Source organism: Spinacia oleracea, chromosome 6 (assembly GCF_020520425.1).
Source record: "Spinacia oleracea cultivar Varoflay chromosome 6, BTI_SOV_V1, whole genome shotgun sequence".
NCBI classification, from domain to species: domain Eukaryota; kingdom Viridiplantae; phylum Streptophyta; class Magnoliopsida; order Caryophyllales; family Amaranthaceae; genus Spinacia; species Spinacia oleracea.
The window spans coordinates 38,801,727-38,824,992 of record NC_079492.1 but is presented as its reverse complement, the minus strand read 5'-3'; the positions used below and the strand labels follow the sequence as shown (position 1 = coordinate 38,824,992).

The following is a 23,266-nucleotide window of genomic DNA, read 5'->3' as shown; positions in this document are numbered from 1 at the left end:
ATCCGTTTTAGGAGTGCCATTTTAATCTTTAAGTTTGAAATGTTTCCTTTTACAGTATATTATAACATAGATGCCTCTAATATGGAGTATCAAAAATTGTGTCAATTGATTATTTTAATCAATTAAAATTTCATTGGGGCATTAAATCTCTCCCACTTTCCGATGTCAGTTTTTTTGATAAAAGTGAAAATATTATAAATAAATGTAATTTGCATGGTTTGAATTAAAAAAGGAAGAAATCTCAATCCACATTAATCGGTCATTAAATCGCGTCCATGATACCAAACGTAAATAATAAAAAGGGACGGGGGGAGTAATGATACCAAACGTAAATAATAAAAAGGGACGGGGGGAGTAATATCTTTTTTTGTTCCTCATCCAGGTATTTTGTTTGAAACAAAAGGGCAGACTGCGAAGGCAATTATAAAACATTGAGATTCCATAAGTTCACTTGGAAGGACAAAGGATGGCAACTGTTATGAAAAGATATGTTCTAAAGTTGTTTATATCTTTGAAGTACATCACAGCAAATGTAGTAGATAGGAACAATGGGAAGATTGTTGCCACAAGTTCTACAGTTGAGCATGCTCTCAAAAACATGTTTGAGTGCGGTCGGTCGTGCAATGCAAAGGCAGCAACCATTGTGGGAGAAGTATTGGCAAGGCGTTTGAAGGTTGAAGGTCTCGATGATGGACAAGGAAGAGGGATCCATATTAATATAAATAAGGAGGTGGAGAAAAAAGGCTTTAAAAATCGCACCAAGGTGTGGGCTGTTGTGAATGCACTAAAGGACAGTGGCGTTAAGCTCGTACTTGAAGACAGATATGATGATGTTTGACCATATTGTTAATACTACCCACCTTTTGTATGTGGGTTGGAAAGGATAATGATATTTATCCATATGTGTCCTGTGAGTACTCTCCTATTGTTTGACTTTCATTTATACTAGCAGTTAATTTAGGTTATAAGGGAAAAAGAACGTAAATAAGGGATCTTAAAGTGATGGAACTGTTCGCCACCTTGTAGTTTATCTACTCCACCGTAAACCACACCCTTGTTTTCTGGCTCCAGGCCTCCAGCACATAGGCAAAACCAAATAACAGATTGATTTTGGCTTAGGGGTAGAAGTCTGTTAACCTGGAGTCAAGTCTAAGCGGATATTATCAAGTTTACAGGTTCATAAGTCATCTATGTTGAGATATTATTATTAGCATGGTATTATTATATTGTTGTCTTAAGGTCTTGTTAGCGTAGGAACAGGGTGGATAATATATGGTACACTATCATCATCAAGCGGACAGAACATTGCTTTTATATGTATATATAGAAGATAAGGACAGCTGTAATTTAGTTCTGTGCAAGTTTTCTTCTTTCGTGAATTGTGTGAAATGAAATCACATAGTATGTTGATATGTTCTACATAATTGACCCACTTAACTGTGCCTACAGTAAAGAGTAAACCAGCCGAACCATTCTTATTATTCCAGGTGCTATGTTCTTCTTTTACTAATGATAACATGTTCTGCCCCTACATTTCATAGGGTTAATGCATACACTTTTTTTTTTTGACATCAATCTGCTATGCGTACAGAAAGTAGAGACGTTGAAATTTGTGTGGCTTAGCCAACTTCATTTAGGACATTGCTGATGAAAAAGAAAACTGACTTTTCTTAATTTCCATGTAATGCTAGATTTCTTTGTGGAAGTAGACGACGGAGTGATAATCAGTACTTCATTTTCTCTTTGATATATTGACAGATATGATTATGATTAGGTTAGATATAGATCTGTTTCTGTAGATACGAGGAGATTAATGAAGGATTTAAGGGTGAACATTACTTTAGTATGGTACTCCAAGAGTCCAATCTTGGTGGTATCCTAGTCTATATTAGTATTTTAGAATGGATGAACAATTTTGATGCCTAATGAGGTGTATATAAGGAAATGTAGCGATAGCCTATTCATCTGCGCGACATGTCAACGGTGCTAAAATTCATTTCATTGCTGGGTTTGTCATTACAGTTTATTAGTGAGTGGCAGATGAAAATCTGTATGCAACTTCAGTTTGAAGGGGCTGAGAAAAGCATCTCAGTCTGTTATTTTGTACAAATTGGCCGCTTCTTGTGTATGAATTCCAGATGTTACTGCCCACCAGTACAGTAGAGACTAAAGAGTGCCACTTCTGTTATACTGTTTTCTCTTAGTTCTGCAAATGAACATTCTGTAGTATTGCTATTCATCCGATGAACTTGTTCAGTGGTTACTTTATTTGGACATAGAAGAGTGACATTTAAATCGATTCATTAGTTGACTACAAGTAATTGTTAGTCAAGTTTGAGCAAAATAGCTTTTTATGTTGCCTTCTTTTTCAGTGTCCTTGTCCTTGCAGTGGGAATAAATCATGTGCTGTTGATGAATGGTGAACTGACCTTCATATGGTGAAACTGAGGTTGAAATCAATTGCCCTGAAGTAAGGTGAACTGTTACCATACCTGTCAAACCAAACATGCTAAAAAGGAAATACTTTAGTGTATTTGGTTGAGAGGAAATCATTTCCAATGCCTGTTTTCCTTCGTTTGTTTTGGAAAGGGGTGGTTTATAATTATCCTGAGGACTGATTACAGATATAGCCATATAGGGAGGGAATCCTGACTTTCTGGGTGTCTTCACGGTAGTTAGTACTTTCGATTGTGCTTCATTTGTTTGTTTGAACTGCGGATGGAAACTAAAGAAGGCAATCAGACCTAGTTTCAGGCAGCTTTGCGATGCACGTGTTGCCATATGAAATGTACAACTTGTGTATTAACAAAATTCTATACTATAACTATTAAGTAAGTAGGTTGGTCATTTGATTTGTCGAGTTCATAACATGGAATTTTGTGTTCATAACATTAACATTGCATATAAAATTGTTCCTACCATCTGTAAACACATACTAACTTTGGGATGAATAGGTATGCTCAGAAATCTACAGAAGTATAATATTACCACTATACAACTTGCCCGAAGAGCACTCTTTTGGCGGAGACTACATAATGGTCCAGACACTGTAGAGGAGATGCTTGACCGGCATTTGGCGAAGAAAGAGAAACCATCGTATGACGATGATCAAAACGAGGTCTTAACTCGGCAACGACTCACCAGCACACGACGTGAGGCATTGGGTCTGTACAGAGATATACTTCGCGCAACACGGTTCTTCATGTGGCCTGACTCCAGAGGGGTGTTGTGGCGAGATATCCTAAGAGAAAATGCTCGTAAAGAATTTGAAGACGCTCGGTTTGAGAAGGATCATGAAGTAATAACTCGGTTATTGATCGGTGGTGGAGATGCTGTTCAAGCTGCTCTTGACAAGGTTGCTGAGAAACAGAGAGAACAGATAGAGAAGGAACGAAATGGCAGAAGTTAATGATGATGATGAATTCTGACGATGTGCGAAGCTTAATTGTGTGCTGTGTCATAGTCTTGTATTAACAGGTGCCATGAATGCAGAACTGTGCATATTGTCTCTGGTAGTGTAGTATGTTTAAATGGACATTGCATACAACTTGTGTATTTTGCGAAGGTATGATTAAGGACCTTATTGAACTGGTACCTCGTACAAGTATTTTCAGCCAACTTTATAGGTCAAACTCATTGGAAGTGAGGGGAGATGATAAGGGAAATATTCACCTCCAAAGAGCTCTTAGTGAGGTGATGAGGCCAAGCCTTTACCGCTAGGCTAAGCGCTTGATAGTTAGAGTGAAAATTGGTGCACTGCAATACGTTTTCGTCCCCAACCTCTTTGTACTGCTTTATTGTATTCAAAAGGTTCAAGCCAGACGAGAAAACCCGAAATGAGCACGCATCTGAACCAAACGAGAAAGTTTTGGTTGTTTTATACGCAAATGTTAAACAATACTTCCCTCCTTACTTAAATGTTCTCGCTGGCATCTATTTTGCTGGACTTCGAAAGTTCAACTTTATACCTGCCTCAGGTAACACTTTATACCCGCCCCATCGACACCCGTCGCATCACCTATGACGGGTGTGAGACGGGCGAGTGGGGATGGGGTGGGTTCAACCAAAATCTCACACTCGCCCCATCACCCATGTTCGAGTTAGGCTTTGTTAAGAAATATCCGTGTTCGAGCTCAAGTTGAGCTTAATCGAGCTTTCATTTCCCCTGTTCGAGCTTGGCTCGTTTAAGTTTCTCATTGTTCGAGCTTAGCTCACGAGTAGCTCGTTTAAATTCAAGCTCGAGCCAACCTATATCAATATAAACGAGCTTTTCGCAAATGAGCCTATAAACGAGCAAGATCAGATTTAAAGAACATATTAATAAGTGTAATATTATTTTAAAAATTTAAAATAACCAATTAAATAATTTTTTTGCATAGTGATACTTACTATTACTATTTTGTAACCTTGTAAAATAAAAATATTCTAAAAAGGAAGCCTAACAAAATAATTGTAACGTAGTTCTAACTTAAAATCCGAGCTTTAAACGAGCTTATAAATGAACACATCTGAGCTTATAAGTGAACATGAACGAGTCGTTTGCGAGCCTAAATAAGTTGAACACCAAGTTGTTCGAGCTAATATCATTTATTAAGGCCCCGTTCGATATCGTTTTTTTTTTTTTTTTTCAATTTTCTATTTTTTACAAAACTAAAAACCAAAATATGAAAACAAACAAAAGGCAGTTTCCAGTTTTTTGTTGTCAGTTTTCAAAATCAATATGATTACTGTAAGTATGACTATTTTTCCGTTCATGATTCAATCTAATCACAAGACTTTTAAAACCAAAAAACCAAAATCTGGAAACTGATAGTGATAACGAATGAGCCCTAAAACAAGCTTCAAAATTTTGTTTGTACTCATTTATTTATTTATGAATGAGTTTTGACCGATTTTATTCACGAGTTATTATGAATATATCAGCTCATTGACATCACTAAAAGTTGGATAACCCGTTGAGAGCTTGGTCTAAGCTCTCACTAAATTATTGACATAATTTTGACAGTTAAAAGACGAGCCGATTGTGTCCATTCGCATAGCATGACGGTATTATGTGACAAATAAACGTTGGGGCCGCCTATATTTAAAGAGAAACTGAGAAAGGTTTTACCTACAATTGTGCAATCATGTACTCCACTAGGACCACCAGTAGGAAGATATATTCTTTCTGGATCTTAATTTTAATAAAGATTTCATGTCATATTTTTTAACAAGAGCTATTGATTTCATCACTATCTTACGTTATATGATTTGCCGATTATTATTCTCCTTCACGCAATTGAATATCCAAGCTCTTTTTCTAATCGAAAATCATAATTTTATTCTTCTTCTAAAAGAAAAAGTAAAATAAAAAGGGAAAGATATCATTGTAATTTTAAGTAGAACGATTAGTAACTAATTGTATTTGGATTTTTTATGGCATAGTGAATTAGTGATTAATATTCCTTAAACACAACTATTTATCTTTATTAAAGTGTTTACCTTGATGTTAGTATCTTTATTCAATAATGATTTTTATTTTATTTGGAAGAAAGTTTGTTAACTTAAGTGAATATTTCATCCGCTCTTTCTTGTATTTTTTTATATTTTGAAATTATTTAAAGAGACAAAAAGAGTGAAAGTAGGAACAATTAAATAGAGTAATGAGCTATAAGTCTGTAACCGGCTGTAACTAGATAAGTTATTCATCCACCATAGATATGACCGATAGTATAAACCCTGAACCCAAACCTGCACCCTTCCCGATATAAACTGATTACTTGACTCGACAATAATCTGAATCCGATTGCGAACCCGATTTAAAATCGATTATAACCTAACATATATGTTGACTAGACCTGCAATAACATGTTACTCGATTTTACTTGACTCATTGACAACTTGATTTGTCATTTACACCATCTACAAGTATCTCCAAATAGTAAGTCGGGTCAATTACAGATATAAGTTAAACTTTAATTTTAGATATAATCTACATAATGATCCTAGTGATCCAACCTTTATTTGACTTTGTCCAAAAGTGATCTAAATTGAAGATTACCCGACCCACACCTAATTCAAACCCCAACATGAAATTAGCCAAACCCAACACGAATCCAAAAATAAAACCAACCTAAATAAAACATCAACTAAATCCAACCTAGCTAAGTACGACTATGACACGAACTGAACCCAACTTAAACACGATAATGACTGTTTGGGCTCCCAATTGAATATCAATTGAGCCACTAAGTCCAAATTCCAATGGCTCAAAACAACAACATCAAACCCACTACACTCCAAAAGGCTATTCAGCCATCAACCAAGGCACATGGCCCAATAGCAATAAATGACCTATGGGCATTTATTATGCAAACACTATAAATAAGCCGCCAAGGCTCACACCTCAAGGTACGTCCAATTTATTGCCTTAAGACTACTCTCTAGAAAACTTCTCTCTCTAGAACCCGAGCATTGTTCTTACATAGGCATCGGAGGGGCTTTCCTCGGAAACACCCTCGAGGCTAGTAACTTTGTCTTTGTGCAGGTGATCTTCAACACACTCGAAAGTGAAGGAAATAATGCCCTTGGTCCAAGTATGCATTCTATGTTAAGTCTAATAAATGCGGTTCAGTATTAATTAACAAGTTAATAATTCAGTGAGATCAAGTGAGCTGAATGCCTAGCTAGAGGCCGCTTCAGTTCAAGTGGAATTAATGATATTAATCCACAGCTTACTCTTGACTGAACCCGTAGGGTCACACAAATAGTACGTAAACGGATCAAGTATTTAATGGCATTAAATACTCCATCTATGGATATTCGGAATCGACGGATCTTGGTTTCAGTGGGAGCTGAGATCGTCACAGGCAAGAAATGAATACTCCGGAAACGATGATATTGCCGGAAACGGAAATATGGATCGTATCGGAAATATAAGTATTATCCAAGTCGTAGATGTTGCCGGAAACGGAAACATGGTACGTATCGGAAAATATTATCGGAAATGGAAATATTGCCAAAATCGGAAATATTGCCGGAAACCGAAATATTGTCAGAATCGGAAATATTATCGGAATCGGAAAATAATTCCGGAAACGGAAATATTAAATATTTGTTCGAAACGGAAATTGATTCCGGAATCGGAAATATTAAATATTGTTCGTATCGGAAATGAATTCCGGAATCGGGAATTTAATCGGAAGCGTATCGTACGAATTAGCGTCGGACGAGGCCCGCTAGACGAAGGCCCAGCACGAAGCCAGGCCGTCGCCCAGCGAGCCAACGCACACCAGCGCACGCCAAGCCTCGACCAGGCCCAGCGCAAGGCCAGGCCCAGCCAAGGCCTTGGGCGCGCGCGCGGAGCACAGCAGTGGGCCGAGCGCTGTGCGCCTAGCGTGGGCCGCAAGGCTTGCGCGGGTGTACGGTGCTCGTGCAATGCTTGTGCGGGAATCCTGAAGCAATCGGGATTCGAAGTGTGATTAAATCCTAAAACTATTAGATAATGATTATTTAATTAGAGTCCTAGTAGGGTTATAATTAAATAAATTAGTATCCTAATAGGATTCCAAAACCCTTTCCATAACTCTATAAATAGGTGCCTAGGGTCACATATTTTCAGAGATCATTCAAGTATTCAAAGTGAGTTTTTGAGAGAAAATTCAGACACATTTCTTGACTATAAGTGCCGAAAACTTTAGTACCTTAAGGGCGATTCTAGTTGGTCAATCTTAAGGCGGATCCGGACGTGCTGTGGACTATCTACGGAGGGACGACACTTGGAGTCCTAAAGACTTGTTCTTGTTCAGCTCGGGCGCAGCTAGGGAAGGCACGCAACAAAGAGTATGCATCTAAATTATGCTATATGATTATGTGTAAATAATATGTATTCCTGGCTAAATGGTTTTTCCGCATGATTTATGAATTGTCATATGTATCATAACCTAACAGAAAGGGACTTCATTTGAAGCCCATTGTTCTATCCACTTCAACACCGCAACAATTTGGCGCCGTCTGTGGGGAAGAACACTTCAAAGCCTCGAAAAACACCCCATTTTTCACTTGAAAAATGAAAATTCCCAACAATGACAACCGTGACGATGTCCTTGTCCATACGGATTCAGGATCCGACGAGGGGGAGCAATTGCAATCAGTGGCGAGGTCACAGCCGACAAGGGCTACCGCCGTAACAGCTAGCAGACCTCCACTCCCTTCTCGAGAAGAGCTCGCCGCAGCCATGTCTATCATGCAGAATTTCCTCTTCAATGAGAAAGAACAGGCACAGGCGGCGGATCACCGAGAAGCGAGGAGAATCAGGCGACAACTTCTGCTGAACAGGCCACCGCCTAACGAAGAAACTGCCCCACAGACTATAAGTGCCGAAAACTTTAGTACCTTAAGGGCGATTCTAGTTGGTCAATCTTAAGGCGGATCCGGACGTGCTGTGGACTATCTACGGAGGGACGACACTTGGAGTCCTAAAGACTTGTTCTTGTTCGGTTCGGGCGCAGCTAGGGAAGGCACGCAACAAAGAGTATGCATCTAAATTATGCTATATGATTATGTGTAAATAATATGTATTCCTGGCTAAATGGTTTTTCCGCATGATTTATGAATTGTCATATGTATCATAACCTAACAGTGGTATCACGAGCCTCTTATTATTTTCATAATCTAAATTGCATGAACATGGTTAAATATTACAAATTTGCAAGAATTAAAAGGGGTGATTAGTTTTCGTAATTGTTAATTAATTGCAAATTGCGTTTATTTAATTATACGTACGCAGTTTTTCGGCAGTTTCTTCGTTACTCATCCAAATCGAGTGATTTTTGTGTCAATTCCACATGTAAAAGGCATTCTAAAATTTTGACAAAAATAGTGTTTTTCTGTCGAACCCAGAATTCTGAAATTCGAAGCCTAACTATGACTTTTCGAAGGTTTTAGTTTTTCGAATGCAAAATTTCGTAAATTTAAGATGTTAAATTAAATATTTGCGATTCTTGTTGATAAATCTTGAATTTTTTATTGACCTACTGTATATGTTTAACAAGTTTGAATGCCTAGCCTTGTTAATTATGCAATCTAATTTGTAATTATGATTAATTTGTTGAAAATTAGAATAATTTAGAATTAATTTGATTTTCATAATTAATTATAATTTAATTAGAAACCTATGATTAAAAACCACCATAAAAATTGTAAATTTATGATAAATTTTAAATTTTTATGACCTAGGCTTGAATCCATAATAATCGGAAATCAATTGAATAATAAATTTTCGATTTTTTCGCCCTAAAATTATGAAATTAATATTATTTATTAATGTCATTAATTTTAAATATAAATTTTAAATTTTTATGCGATTCGTTCATATAACTTGCACGCACAAAGCAATGGACGCTTCGTGTTACCCTTAAGGGGTGTTGTATAGTGCGGGCATGCGACGACGAGCAAGGGAGCTCGTCGCCCGTGCGGCACGAATGCAATGAGCAGGGGCATGGTGCACGAGCACAAGGCAGCAGCCCTGCCTTGTGTCGTGGGCCACGAGCTATGGATGAATGGGCATGGGCGAAGGCAAGGCATGGCAGTCGCATGTGGGCAGCAAGCGAGCTGCGCCACAACGCGCACTGCCTCGCGCAAGCGCGCGCAGCCTCGCGCGCAGCGAGCGCAAGCTCGCGTGCCACGAGCGCTGCGCCCAGCGTTGATCGCGCGCAATTGCTCGCGCACAGCGAGCGATGGCTCGCGTGCATCAAGCGCTGGAGCGCGCGCAGCAAGCGCTGGCGAGCGCGCACAGCGAGCGATGGCTCGCGTGCATCGAGCGCTGGCGCGCGCGCAGCGAGCACCACTTGTGCGATGGCTTGCGATGGGAAGATGCAGCAGCTATGCGACGAGCGCATGGGCTGCGCGCACATGGCCAGCGATGGCTGTGTGCGTGTGGCCCATGGGCGTGCGATGCGTAGGGTGTTTGCGTTGCGATTAGATCGTTTTGAATGTTTAATTTGAAATTTTCAGTTTACGTAATTTTAATTAATTTTAAAAATTAATAATTTAAATTATTTTCTTGGATTTTAATTTTGAATATTGTAATTATAATAAATTTTATTTATTCTAATTATTTTACTAAAATTAAAATCATGAATTAATTTAAATACGACTGAAATTAAATTAAACTTTTTGGATTCAATTATAAATTCATTTGAGCTTTAAATTTTAATTAAATTTGTATGTTTCCGGTTAGACTAGAAATACATTTTTATGTTTAAAATTAGTAAAGCATACGAATTTATTGGTTTAAGTGGGAGCCCTTTTAGTCATAAACTCTTGATTAGGTCTACAAATCCTTAATGTTAAAACAACTTGATTAGAATTAATAAGGACTGAATAATTGGTAGATTATTGGTGCCCTTGATTAATTGCTGCAAATGTTTACGTGATGCATAATGTGTTTTACTAACCAGCTATGTGGGCCATTCATGATAATGAATGGGTGAATGGTATATATTGTATATGTACTGTTTTGCAGGTTATGAAGTGACTAGTATGGCCCAAATAGGATAGAAAATATGGTCTGCGCACCATTAATTTGAATGTAATTGGTCTAAAGTACCAAAGTTATTTTTCAATTCAAATATGGTCTGCGTACCATCAAATAGTTGTAATTAGTTTTAATTATAGCTTATCCTATTTGAAGAAAATGGTGCCTCCCACGGAGATTTTCAAGACGGACTTTGAAGTCAAAGCTTCAAGATGAAGTAGGGCCATACTAGATCACATTTATCTTATGCATGCTTTAAGTTATTTATTGCTTTAAATATGTCTTAATTATGCATGAGATTGTGGCTTGATTATGTTGCATGATTAAGGATTTTAGTTCACTTAAAATCTAACCAACATAGTAAGAGCCTTAAGTTCCAAACTTAAAAATTGAGTTAAAAGGTGCCATGCCAAAATATACACTTGCTTGGATATCCTTTACATCAATCTAGTAATAGTTTTCGCTCAGCGAGGTGTTACTTATTGGTCCTAAAGGGGCAAGGTACACAAATAATTGTGAGTACATGTTAGTTTTGGTGAAACTCAACGATATAAGTAAGGAGTCCTTTTATGTCGTGGCAAAATCGATAGGTTTACCTAATAAGTTCTTAGACGTACCTATCAACCAAGAATAGTTTCTAAACTATTAGCAAAAGGCTTTTGCTTACCTAAGATGTTTTAGGATTAAGTCGACAAACTGTGCTTAGTTCTTCAATGATTTTAGGATCTTGGAATCATTTTATTCACACCTGCCGGAACACATAACTTGAATAAAATGCTTCATAAACATTGAATTATGCATGTATGCTAGAATTTAAGTTTATTAAGAGAAACTGTGAATGGTTATTTATTTGTTTATTCTTTTCAATTGTAGTTTTTAATATGGCAAACAACAATCAAAACATCATCATGGGTTCTGAGCTTATGGTCAAGCTGAACCTGGCAAATTTTCTTGAATGGGAAGCTAAGCTAGTTGAAATAGTCAAACTCAATGGACTTGAGTATGTACTATCACATCCCATGCCAAGCTACTATGCCAGAGACATGACCCCTGAGAGATTTTACGCCTGGGATGCGGATCTCAAAAAGGTTATGAGTCTCATGCTGAACAATATCCCTGATGATTGGGCTAGAAGGTTTGTAGCCTATGAACCTTTTACGCTCATCAAGAATCTGAGGGATATCTGTCGTGGAAGCACGGAGGACAGGGACCTGAACGTCCATGAGTTGATTGAATCAATGTCTGGTCTAAAGGTTAGTTCTCCCAACAGGTGTTATAGGATGGAGGTCCAAGAAACACATGTTCAGCTCCTTCGCACTAAACAGAGGGTAGGCGTCCCACTGAGGTTCCATGTGGATCTTATGCGTTCATACTTTGATCGCCTAAGTCTACTAGGAACACCAATAAGCGAAAGGATGGCAGTCTCTATCTTGCTCAATTCACTACACAGTGGGTTTGGTCGCTTCAAGCAACTATACCTAAGTGAACCAAGAGAAGAAACAGTTGCAGAATTTGTTCACCTTGTCAGAAAGGCTGAAATAATACTGGACTGTGAAGCCAAAGATTTACTCAATGCTAGAAGGAGACCGTTCAAGAAAGGTGGAAAGTCCAAGGGCAATGCTAAATCAAAGCAGGACAAGTCCACATCAAGCTGTCTTTATTGTGATGGAATAGGCCATTACAAAAGAGAATGTCCAAAGCTAAAGGAAGATCAGAAGAACGGAACAGTCGTTCCATCTTCAGGTATTTTCGTTATAGACTGTATACTTGCTAATTCAACTTCTTGGGTATTAGATACAGGTTGTGGCTCACACTTATGTTCAAATCCACAGGGACTAAGAAGAAGTAGAAAGTTAAGCAAGGGTGAAGTCGACCTACGAGTGGGAAATGGAGCACGGATTGCTGCATTAGCTGTAGGAACTTACTATTTGTCGTTGCCCTCCGGGCTAGTTTTGGAACTGGAAGAATGTTTCCATGTTCCAAGTCTTACTAAAAACATCATTTCAGTTTCTTGCTTAGATGCTAAGGGATTTTCCTTTTTAATAAAAGACAATAGTTGTTCGTTTTATTTTAAAGAGATGTTTTATGGATCTGCTAGATTAGTCAATGGACTTTATTTATTAGATCACGACAAACAAGTATATAACATAAATACCAAAAAGGCCAAAAAGAATGATTCAGATCTCACCTATCTGTGGCATTGTCGATTAGGCCATATAAACTTGAAACGCTTAGAAAGACTTCAAAAGGAAGGAATTCTAGAACCATTTGACTTAGAGGATTATGGTAAATGCGAATCATGTTTACTTGGCAAAATGACAAAGCAACCTTTCTCTAAAGTTGGAGAAAGAGCAAATGAACTATTGGGTTTAATCCATACAGATGTATGTGGACCAATGAGTACAAATGCTAGAGGTGGTTTCAGCTACTTTATCACTTTCACTGATGACTTCAGTAGGTATGGTTATGTCAACCTAATGAAGCATAAGTCTGAATCCTTTGACAAATTCAAGGAATTTCAGAGTGAGGTAGAGAATCAATTAGGCAAGAAGATTAAGGCACTGCGGTCTGATAGAGGCGGTGAATATCTGAGCTATGAATTTGATGACCATCTGAAAGAATGTGGAATTCTATCAGAATTGACTCCTCCAGGAACACCACAATGGAACGGTGTGTCAGAACGGAGGAACAGAACCTTGCTAGACATGGTCAGGTCAATGATGGGTCAGGCCGAACTTCCATTAGAATTTTGGGGACATGCACTAAATACAGCTGCACTCACTATAAATAGAGCTCCGTCTAAAGCTGTTGAAAAGACTCCATACGAATTATAGTTTGGAAAGCCTCCAAATGTGTCTTTTCTTAAGATTTGGGGATGTGAAGTATACGTCAAACGATTAATTTCAGACAAACTTCATCCAAAATCTGACAAATGTATCCTTGTGGGCTATCCAAAGGAAACAAAGGGGTATTACTTCTACAATACATCTGAGAACAAGGTGTTTGTTGCTCGAGATGGTGTCTTTTTGGAGAAAGATCACATTTCCAAAATGACAAGTGGGAGAAAAGTAGACCTCGAAGAAATTCGAGTCGAACAACAAACTCTAGAGAATGCTCAAGATGACATTCAGGATGAAACTCAGAGATCTTTAGAAGAATCTGGTGAGAATCATGGTCAAACTAGAAATGTTACCCCGCGTAGATCGCAAAGATATAGATCTCAACCGGAAAGGTACTTAGGTATTTTGACAAACGAGAGCTATGACGTTCTATTACTTGAAAGTGATGAACCTGCGACTTACAAACAAGCTATGACGAGCCCTAGCTCCAAGCAATGGCAAGAAGCCATGCAATCTGAATTAGACTCCATGTCTGAAAACCAAGTATGGGATTTGGTCGTTTTTCCAGATGGCTACCAAGCCATTGGAAGCAAATGGGTTTTCAAACTGAAAAAGGACAAGGATGGGAAACTTGAAGTTTTCAAAGCTAGATTGGTTGCAAAAGGTTACAGGCAAGTCCACGGTGTGGATTACGATGAAACCTTTTCACCAGTTGCAATGCTAAAGTCTATTCGGATAATGTTAGCAATCGCTGCATATTACGATTACGAAATATGGCAGATGGATGTCAAAACTGCTTTCTTAAACGGCGTTTTAACAGAAACTGTGTTTATGACACAGCCTGAAGGTTTTGAGGATCCAAAGAATGCTAAAAAGGTATTCAAGCTAAAGAAGTCAATCTACGGTTTGAAGCAGGCATCCAGGAGCTGGAATATACGTTTTGATGAAGCAGTCAGTGACTTTGGTTTCATCAAGAACGCAGACGAATCTTGTGTATACAAGAAGGTCAGTGGGAGAAAAATTGCTTTCCTAGTATTATATGTCGACGACATATTACTTATCGGAAATGACATTCCTATGTTGAACTCTGTCAAGATTTGGCTTGGGAAATGTTTTTCGATGAAAGATCTAGGAGAAGCACAATACATATTGGGTATCAAGATTTACAGAGATAGATCTAAAAGGATGATTGGACTTAGTCAAAGCACTTATATCAATAAGGTGCTTGATAGGTTCAAGATGGCGGACTCCAAGCGAGGCTACCTACCCATGTCTCATGGAATGACTCTAAGCAAGACTCAGTGCCCAAAAACACTTGATGAGCGTAGACGAATGAATGGGATTCCATATGCATCATTGATTGGTTCAATAATGTATGCTATGATATGTACACGCCCGGATGTTGCGTATGCACTCAGTGCTACGAGCAGATACCAGTCAGACCCAGGGGAGGCGCATTGGACTGCTGCCAAGAATATTCTGAAGTACCTGAAAAGGCACAAAGATGACTTCCTGGTCTATGGTGGAGATGATGAATTAATTGTTAAAGGCTATACGGACGCAAGTTTCCAAACCGACAAAGATGATTTCAGATCACAGTCTGGGTTTGTCTTCTGCCTCAACGGAGGAGCAGTAAGCTGGAAAAGTGCTAAGCAAAGCACCATTGCGGATTCTACAACTGAAGCGGAGTACATTGCTGCACATGAAGCAGCAAAGGAAGCTATATGGCTAAGGAAGTTCATAGGTGAACTTGGTGTAGTCCCCTCCATTAAAGGACCAATAGCCCTGTATTGTGATAATAACGGAGCTATTGCACAGGCAAAGGAGCCTAGACACCACCAGAGAGTCAAGCATGTACTTCACCTTATACGAGAGTTCGTTGAAAGAAAAGAAGTCGAGATAAGCAAAATTGGAACTGATGACAACATATCAGATCCATTGACTAAACCTCTGCCGCAAGCGAAGCACAACTCGCACACTGCAGCTATGGGAATCAAGCATATTGGAGAATGGCTTTGATGTCTCTGTTTAATGTTTTAAAGTTTTAGAGTTTAAATCTTTGTAAAACATTATTGGTTAATCATTCACAATAAATGAAAAGAATTCATTTTTCCATTTAATTTGTGGTTTATTAAATGATGAGTCCCTTCAATTTGACGATATATTCAAGATAGACTGTCAGGACCAGTCCTGTGACTAAGAAATGTCTATCAAGTGAACTTGAATGTCAAAGGTTGAAAATGGTCCCTAGTCGGAGTTTTCTATAAAATTGGACGCATAGAAAACTTAGACGATTAGAATGCAAGATGACTAGTAGTTCTGTTTCTTGAACTATGTGGACATGGCAATGTCATAATCATTTGCATAGATACTTACTTTGGGAAGACTAGTATCGGACAAGACCTATGAAACTTTACTGTAAGAGATGAAAATCTGTCATAAGTAAATTTCATTAAAATTATTAGACACTAAATCCTCAATACATGAGTGATTTGAGATTACTTGTTTGAGAACTGGTTGCTTTGACGTTGACCAACCGTCGCACCGTAAAAGGAGGCTATAAAGGCAACGCTCAGGTAATCACCTATCAAACGAAGTCTAATCTCAAGATCACAAGATTGGGATTGTCCTCCCATAAATCGGGATGAGATGCTTAAAAGTTGTACAAGGCCACTCGGAGAGCTAGAAACTGTGAAATGCATGGCCGTGCTCGGATGAATCATAGGCTATGATTATCTGTTTATTTGATCAGTTGAACTCTGAAACCGAGAAACACCTCTGGACATAATAAGGATGACAACTCTTACCTTATGTTCAAGAGCAAGCATCGAGCGACAAAGGAATTAGGAAATGCACACTTGTCCCTAAGGACAAGTGGGAGACTGAAGGAAATAATGCCCTTGGTCCAAGTATGCATTCTATGTTAAGTCTAATAAATGCGGTTCAGTATTAATTAACAAGTTAATAATTCAGCGAGATCAAGTGAGCTGAATGCCTAGCTAGAGGCCGCTTCAGTTCAAGTGGAATTAATGATATTAATCCACAACTTACTCTTGACTGAACCCGTAAGGTCACACAAATAGTACGTAAACGGATCAAGTATTTAATGGCATTAAATACTCCATCTATGGATATTCGGAATCGACGGATCTTGGTTTCAGTGGGAGCTGAGATCGTCACAGGCAAGAAATGAATACTCCGGAAACGATGATATTGCCGGAAACGGAAATATGGATCGTATCGGAAATATAAGTATTATCCAAGTCGTAGATGTTGCCGGAAACGGAAACATGGTACGTATCGGAAAATATTATCGGAAATGGAAATATTGCCAGAATCGGAAATATTTCCGGAAACCGAAATATTGTCAGAATCGGAAATATTATCGGAATCGGAAAATAATTCCGGAAACGGAAATATTAAATATTTGTTCGAAACGGAAATTGATTCCGGAATCGGAAATATTAAATATTGTTCGTATCGGAAATGAATTCCGGAATCGGGAATTTATTCGGAAGCGTATCGTACGAATTAGCGTCGGACGAGGCCCGCTAGACGAAGGCCCAGCACGAAGCCAGGCCGTCGCCCAGCGAGCCAACGCACACCAGCGCACGCCAAGCCTCGACCAGGCCCAGCGCAAGGCCAGGCCCAGCCAAGGCCTTGGGCGCGCGCGCGGAGCACAGCAGTGGGCCGAGCGCTGTGCGCCTAGCGTGGGCCGCAAGGCTTGCGCGGGTGTACGGTGCTCGTGCAATGCTTGTGCGGGAATCCTGAAGCAATCGGGATTCGAAGTGTGATTAAATCCTAAAACTATTAGATAATGATTATTTAATTAGAGTCCTAGTAGGGTTATAATTAAATAAATTAGTATCCTAATAGGATTCCAAAACCCTTTCCATCACTCTATAAATAGGTGCCTAGGGTCACATATTTTCAGAGATCATTCAAGTATTCAAAGTGAGTTTTTGAGAGAAAATTCAGACACATTTCTTGACTATAAGTGCCGAAAACTTTAGTACCTTAAGGGCGATTCTAGTTGGTCAATCTTAAGGCGGATCCGGACGTGCTGTGGACTATCTACGGAGGGACGACACTTGGAGTCCTAAAAACTTGTTCTTGTTCAGTTCGGGCGCAGCTAGGGAAGGCACGCAACAAAGAGTATGCATCTAAATTTCGCTATATGATTATGTGTAAATAATATGTATTCTTGGCTAAATGGTTTTTCCGCATGATTTATGAATTGTCATATGTATCATAACCTAACAGAAAGGGCCTTCATTTGAAGCCCATTGTTCTATCCACTTCAACACCGCAACAATTTGGCGCCGTCTGTGGGGAAGAACACTTCAAAGCCTCGAAAAACACCCCATTTTTCACTTGAAAAATGAAAATTCCCAACAATGACAACCGTGACGATGTCCTTGTCCATACGGATTCAGGATCCGACGAGGGGGAGCAATTGCAATCAGTGGCGAGGTCACAGCCGACAAGGGCTACCGCCGTAACAGCTAGCAAACCTCCACTCCCTTCTCGAGAAGAGCTCGCCGCAGCCATGTCTATCATGCAGAATTTCCTCTTCAATGAGAAAGAACAGGCACAGGCGGCGGATCACCGAGAAGCGAGGAGAATCAGGCGACAACTTCTGCTGAACAGGCCACCGCCTAACGAAGAAACTGCGAGACCCGAACGCACTCTCCCTACGATGTCGGGAACACACTTGACGACAAGATGGAGAGAGAGTACATGGGATACGCAACAAAGGGCAGAACAGCAGCCAGAATGGTTTGAAACACCGTCTCCAACACCGCAAGCTCTCCAAAGCGGGGCAAGTGACCGCACTCGGATCCGAAGCTCGGTACACAGCAGGTTGCGACCTTCGGTCCATGATAGGCTAGGCAGCACCAGTGGATCCAGTAGGCAACCCGAAGCCAGTGGCCGGTCGAGAAAGAGAAGGAGGAGTGACCGAACTCCTAGCCCCCTACACGCCCCCGAGCAATCCCACAGAGGAAACTCGAAGAGCGAAGGTATCAGGGCGAGGCTTGGAAAGAGGATCATGACCCCAGCATCTTCCCCGTTCTCAGATGATATTGTTATGGAGGAGATCCCTAAAGTTAGGCTACCAGCGCACTTAACATACAGCGGAATCACGGATCCGAGGGATCACGTTATCTCCTACGAGCAGCAAATGTTCCTAAGCCCCTACTCCGAGGCCTGTTGGTGCAAATATTTCCCAACCACGCTAACAGGAGTTGCAGGAGAATGGTTAGGGTCGCTACCGAAGGGATCGATCAGAAGTTGGAAGAAGCTGAAGAAGAGGTTCTGCGTACGATTCGTGAGCAATAATCGCCCCGAACGAACGACCGCAAAGCTAACCTCCATACAACAAGAACGAGATGAAAGTCTTCGGGACTTCATGGCCAGATTCATGAAAGAATCAACTAACATCCCGAACCTGCAGCCAGACGTAGCAATCTTCGCCTTGAAGCACGCACTCCGGGAGGGGAAATTCCAGGATAAACTGTCAATGAAAAACCCCGAAGCATATTCTCCCTAGCAGCATCGGAACCGACCGACTCTAAAGAAGACGACTGCCCGAGTTCCTAAGGGACATCACCAACAAGTCCTTGAGGAGCAGATCGCGAAGAAGAGCCAGCAGTGGTATCACCTTCCGAGGCGACCTTCCGATCTTGCTGCTCCTTGGCAGCTTCTTCACGCTCCTTAGCAGCATCGTCTCTATCAGCTTGACACTCCACCAAGTTATCCTCAGCCTTGAGCCACTGGGGCACATGATCGGCCCACTGGAAATCAGGCATATGCTTGGCGAACATCCGACGAGCGCCGAGGATCCCCTCCCAATACTGGTCCTGACACTGCTCAACAGTGTACAACAAGACCTTCTCCTCTTTAAGCTGGCGAATCTTAGCCTTAAGCTCATCAGCTTCATGCTCTAGCACGGGAATCCGCTCAAGGGCGGTTGTGAACTTCTGGGCACTCTCACGAAGGTTTAGGATGACAGAATCCTTATTTTTCAGCGCAGCCTCAAAGTTAACCTTCTCCTCGGCTTTCTCCTTCTTAAAGGCCGAGCATCAGCCTCCATCTTCGAGGTCAAATCAGTAATCCCCTTGCCGAGCAGCTCGAGCGTAGCCGTCTGCTCCCGAGTAAACTCGGTAACCAATCCCTTCGTCTCTTCAAGCTCGGCAAGAAGAGTATTCGCCTTCTCATCCAGAAGAGGGACATCATGATTGTAGCGCTCTTCGAACCTGGCCAGCCGCACCTCGTCGAAATATTGGCACTCGGCGGCAAAGGAAGACCAGAAGTGTGCCTACGTGAAGATGAAAGGAAAAATGAAAACCAAAAAGAATGAAAATAAAATTCGCAAAAGAAGTGATATTCGCCTTACCTCATTCAAGTGAAACTGAGCCATTTGAGTGGGGTGGTTCGCCTCTTGCCCAGGAACACGCCAATCAGGGATACCCCGAAGCATATTCTCCCTAGCAGCATCGGGACCGATCATAGACCCAGGATGAGCCTCGGGATCTTCCCCCAGAACAGACGCCCGAGCAAACCGAGCCATGGTTTCCCGAACTTTACGAGGCACCCTCCTCACTGGAACATCAAAGGATGGGTAAGCCAAACGCTCCAGCACCGAAGTAGAAGTAGAGCCTAGCGTCTCGCGGAACTTCCTCTTCACTCCGTGTTTTAGAGCGGACTCACCACCCTCGGGAACCGCAAACTCAGCGTCCTTACCAGCCGAAGGCTTACCCTCCGCATTCCCCGAAGAAGTAAGGTCCATTGCCACCTTCGGGGGAGTTTGTAAATCATCTCCCTTTACAGCCGCAACAGCATCCTCGGAACCAGGAACCTCGGAGGAGCCAAGAGGGGGGTCAACTTCAAATTTCTCCACCATTGGAGTAATATCAGCAACAGTCCCCCCCACTGGAGTCAAAGGCTTCAGAGGCGAAGGTATAGCAACTTCTTCGACCAAAGGCTGGTTCACAGGCTCGTCCTGCACTAGAACCGCCACACTCTTCAGCTTCTGACCAGGAAGCGGAAGCTTACCGCGAAGGCCATGAGGTGGACCCATCTCTTCTCTCTGCCGAGCAAGATAGCGCTCACCTGCCTCGGCAAGACTGGGGTCTTCAGCAACAATCTGCCAAATTCTCTCCTCAGTCAGATAAGGACGACGGCTCAAAAACTCGAGGACCTCAGGACTAGAAGTTACCTTTGACGAAGAAGTAACTTTCTTCTTCAACTTCGAAGGGATCTCTCTCTCAAAATCTTCTGCCTTTTTGGAGAAGTCTCTCTCCCCAAAGTCTTCCTTTTCTTCAGCTTCTTCGACTCCTACAAAAGGAAGAAGGGGCCTATGAGAAACGATCAACATAAAATAGCAAAAAGGCGCGGAAGTAATGTTGCATACTTCGGGAGCAGCAAAAGAAGGAGGAGAAGAAGTAGAGGAAATAACAGGCGCAGCAGCTGTTACCTCCGGTCCCTAAAATACAAACACAGGAGGCAACATCAAAACCGAAGCCACAAGAGTCCACAGAACCGAGGTCTAAACAAAATGAAAAATAAAAACAGCGTTACCGGATCAGAGGTAGTTACCAATTCAGGAAGCACTGTCCGCCTCGAAATTGCCTCTCCAGGATTCTGAGAGTCCCAAGGGTCGGCACGAACGTCTCCTAAATGCGCAAGAGCGTGATCCGAGAACTCGTGATCCTCGAGCTTCGGCTGCCGAGGATTCTTCTTCTTGAAGTCGTACGGCGGGCAACGAGTGAGAACCCCGTCACCGTTGAGCTGGTAACCAAGCACCTCCGGAACGATAGCTTTCTCGCCTTGATCTGCATGAAGAAGATAAAGAGGATGAGATTCAAACAAGTAAAAAGGGAGGTTAACACCTCAACTGAAGCACGATCTCAGCATAAAAAACCTCACCCCTATCATAGATCCTATTGAGACCGGCAGCAGCGAGGATGACCTCCCGGGTAATGTAATGCAGGTTCGAAATCCAATGCAACGGCTCCTGAGAAGCCTTGGCTTTGAACCACTCCAGCTGCATGGTGTGGTCGGAATTCCCCTTGTCAACAGAGCCAACCCTCGACATCGAAGGATCCGGCTTCACAAACCACTTCGGAGGCGAGAAATAGTGAGGATGCTTCGGATCCACAAGGACATGGACTAACAACCATTGCTCCTTCCACCCATGGATCGAAGAGACGTACGGAAAGGCAGTCATATAAAGGTCCTCACCTTTCCGCTTGTTCTTGTTATTGATGGCCCACCAGCCAGCCTCAGCGTTCGAGTTCCTAACAAGCTCGTGCATCTCTTTGAAAACCTCGATCGACGGCTCATAGCCGAGGTAGTCACATATCCAGCGATACCCCACAATATGGCGCATAGACTTCGGAGTTAGCTGGCCCAGAGAGACGTTATATTCCTCCAACACACGAGCAATAAACGGATCCAAAGGGAATCGAAGCCCGTAGTCAAAATGATGGAGATACACAACAATGTACCCCGGAGGAGTACGAGTCACCCTCGCATGCTTCTGCGTCGGAAGCTCGCACCAGTAACCCAAGGCGTGTTGAATGCCATACAAATCCTCGGCAAGCCGATGATACCTCCCCTTCTTGGCTTTCACTAGACACTTCCCATCAACTGGCACACCGTCCGGACCAGCTATCTCGGTTTTATCCTCGAAAAGGCTAGCAAGCCTCCCCAAGGGGTCAGCCTCCTCCCACCGCCTCGTAAAGAGTGGGCGAATGGGAAAGCGACCCTTCACACCAGCCCCTCGGCTTGATTCAGCACGAGCTTCATTCCCCGAATCCTCTTCAGCATTAACCTCAGGAGATGCTGATCTCGGCCCTTCGGAAGCAACCCTATTCTCTTCCTCACCACTAGAGGAGGACACTGTTTTGGGCAAATTCGACTTAGAGATGAACTTGCCTTGATGAAGGTGCTAACAATCGATCGAGCTAGATAATTGAGAATGGTGAGAGCAAGTTGTAATAGCATAAGATAATCGTAGGTTTATTTCCTAGAAATTATGTATGTAAAATAGACAAGACTAAGCCATTTTATAGGCATTTACAACAAGAGTGTAACGTTTATGCTTAATTGCTCATAATTAGATAATAAATGCGTAATGAAGGCCGGCTTCATCAAGGGTTTGTAACGTTCGTTTTGAGCCCAGCAGTTGGGAATACCGTTCGAATAATGCCACCTCGCGTCTTGTTGGCAGCCACGTATGCAATGCTTGCCACGTATGCCCATGTCACCAAGAGGGTATTTTCCCCCCTAACAATTGTCCCCAAACCCATTTTGAATTTATTCCGGGAAGTTCAAAAAGAAAAAATGGGTTTCACGGAAGAAAAATGGAAACCGCCTCTTAACCTCCCCAACACTGACGGCGTTAGAATCATGATGACTTTTGCCTTGGAGAAGCCAACCGCCGATCTGCGCCAATAAATAGGACTGCGCTTCCAACCATCCGCAATCACTTCTGCAATCTCTCTCTTCTCTTTCCCAGAAAAAAACGATCGGCGCTCTTTCTCTCTCCTTTTTTCAGGTAACTGCTCGGCTTCCATCTTCTTCTTTCCTTCTTTCTTTCTTCGATTTTCTCTATGTCGCAACGAATGGGAACGAAATCCACCCGCGCGAGGAACAAGAGAGTGGTGGTGGAGTGCGATCTAGTTGAGGGGCCAATTTTCAGCCCTATCCACATTCTGGAAAGAAAGAATGCTCGGCCGGCCACTTGGGGGAAGCAGGATGTGGAGGCGCTCATAGAGGAGTGTGGTTTTCCTCCGTCGGCGGTAATTCGTTTGCCTCAGCCCGACAAACGGGCCGATTAGGTATCGGACGGCTGGGTGTGCTTCTACGAGTATCCCTTCAGAATTGGGTATACTTATCCCTTCTC

The 23,266-nt window shown here is 41.6% G+C and overlaps 2 protein-coding genes across 3 annotated transcripts; both read left to right on the top strand.

The window, feature by feature from the left end:
• Window positions 1-466: 466 nt before the first annotated feature.
• On the top strand, window positions 467-3,004 carry LOC110797830 (uncharacterized). 2 transcript variants are annotated; one of them, XM_056831292.1, is made up of 2 exons: window positions 467-910; window positions 2,965-3,004. In XM_056831292.1, exon 1 carries the CDS (start codon window positions 467-469, stop codon window positions 836-838), a length of 372 nt encoding a protein of 123 aa, XP_056687270.1. In that variant the 3' UTR covers window positions 839-910; window positions 2,965-3,004. The 2 variants fall into 2 exon arrangements, with proteins under 2 accessions (XP_056687270.1, XP_056687269.1); XM_056831291.1 differs by having other exon boundaries at window positions 2,955-3,004.
• On the top strand, window positions 772-3,594 carry LOC110797829 (uncharacterized). Its single transcript, XM_022002948.2, has 2 exons — window positions 772-910; window positions 2,955-3,594. The coding sequence occupies exons 1-2, from the start codon at window positions 868-870 to the stop codon at window positions 3,407-3,409; spliced, it is 498 nt and encodes a 165-aa protein (XP_021858640.1). The 5' UTR covers window positions 772-867; the 3' UTR covers window positions 3,410-3,594.
• The last annotated feature ends 19,672 nt before the right edge of the window (window positions 3,595-23,266 follow it).

Excerpts from the sequence above, each read along its gene's own strand:
- LOC110797829 (XM_022002948.2), top strand. The coding sequence starts at position 868 with ATGTGGGTTGGAAAGGATAATGATATTTATCCATATGTGTCCT. Across the intron at positions 911-2,954 it reads TATTTATCCATATGTGTCCT|GTATGCTCAGAAATCTACAG; the intron begins GTGAGTACTCTC and ends TGGGATGAATAG.
- LOC110797830 (XM_056831292.1), top strand. The coding sequence starts at position 467 with ATGGCAACTGTTATGAAAAGATATGTTCTAAAGTTGTTTATATCTTTG.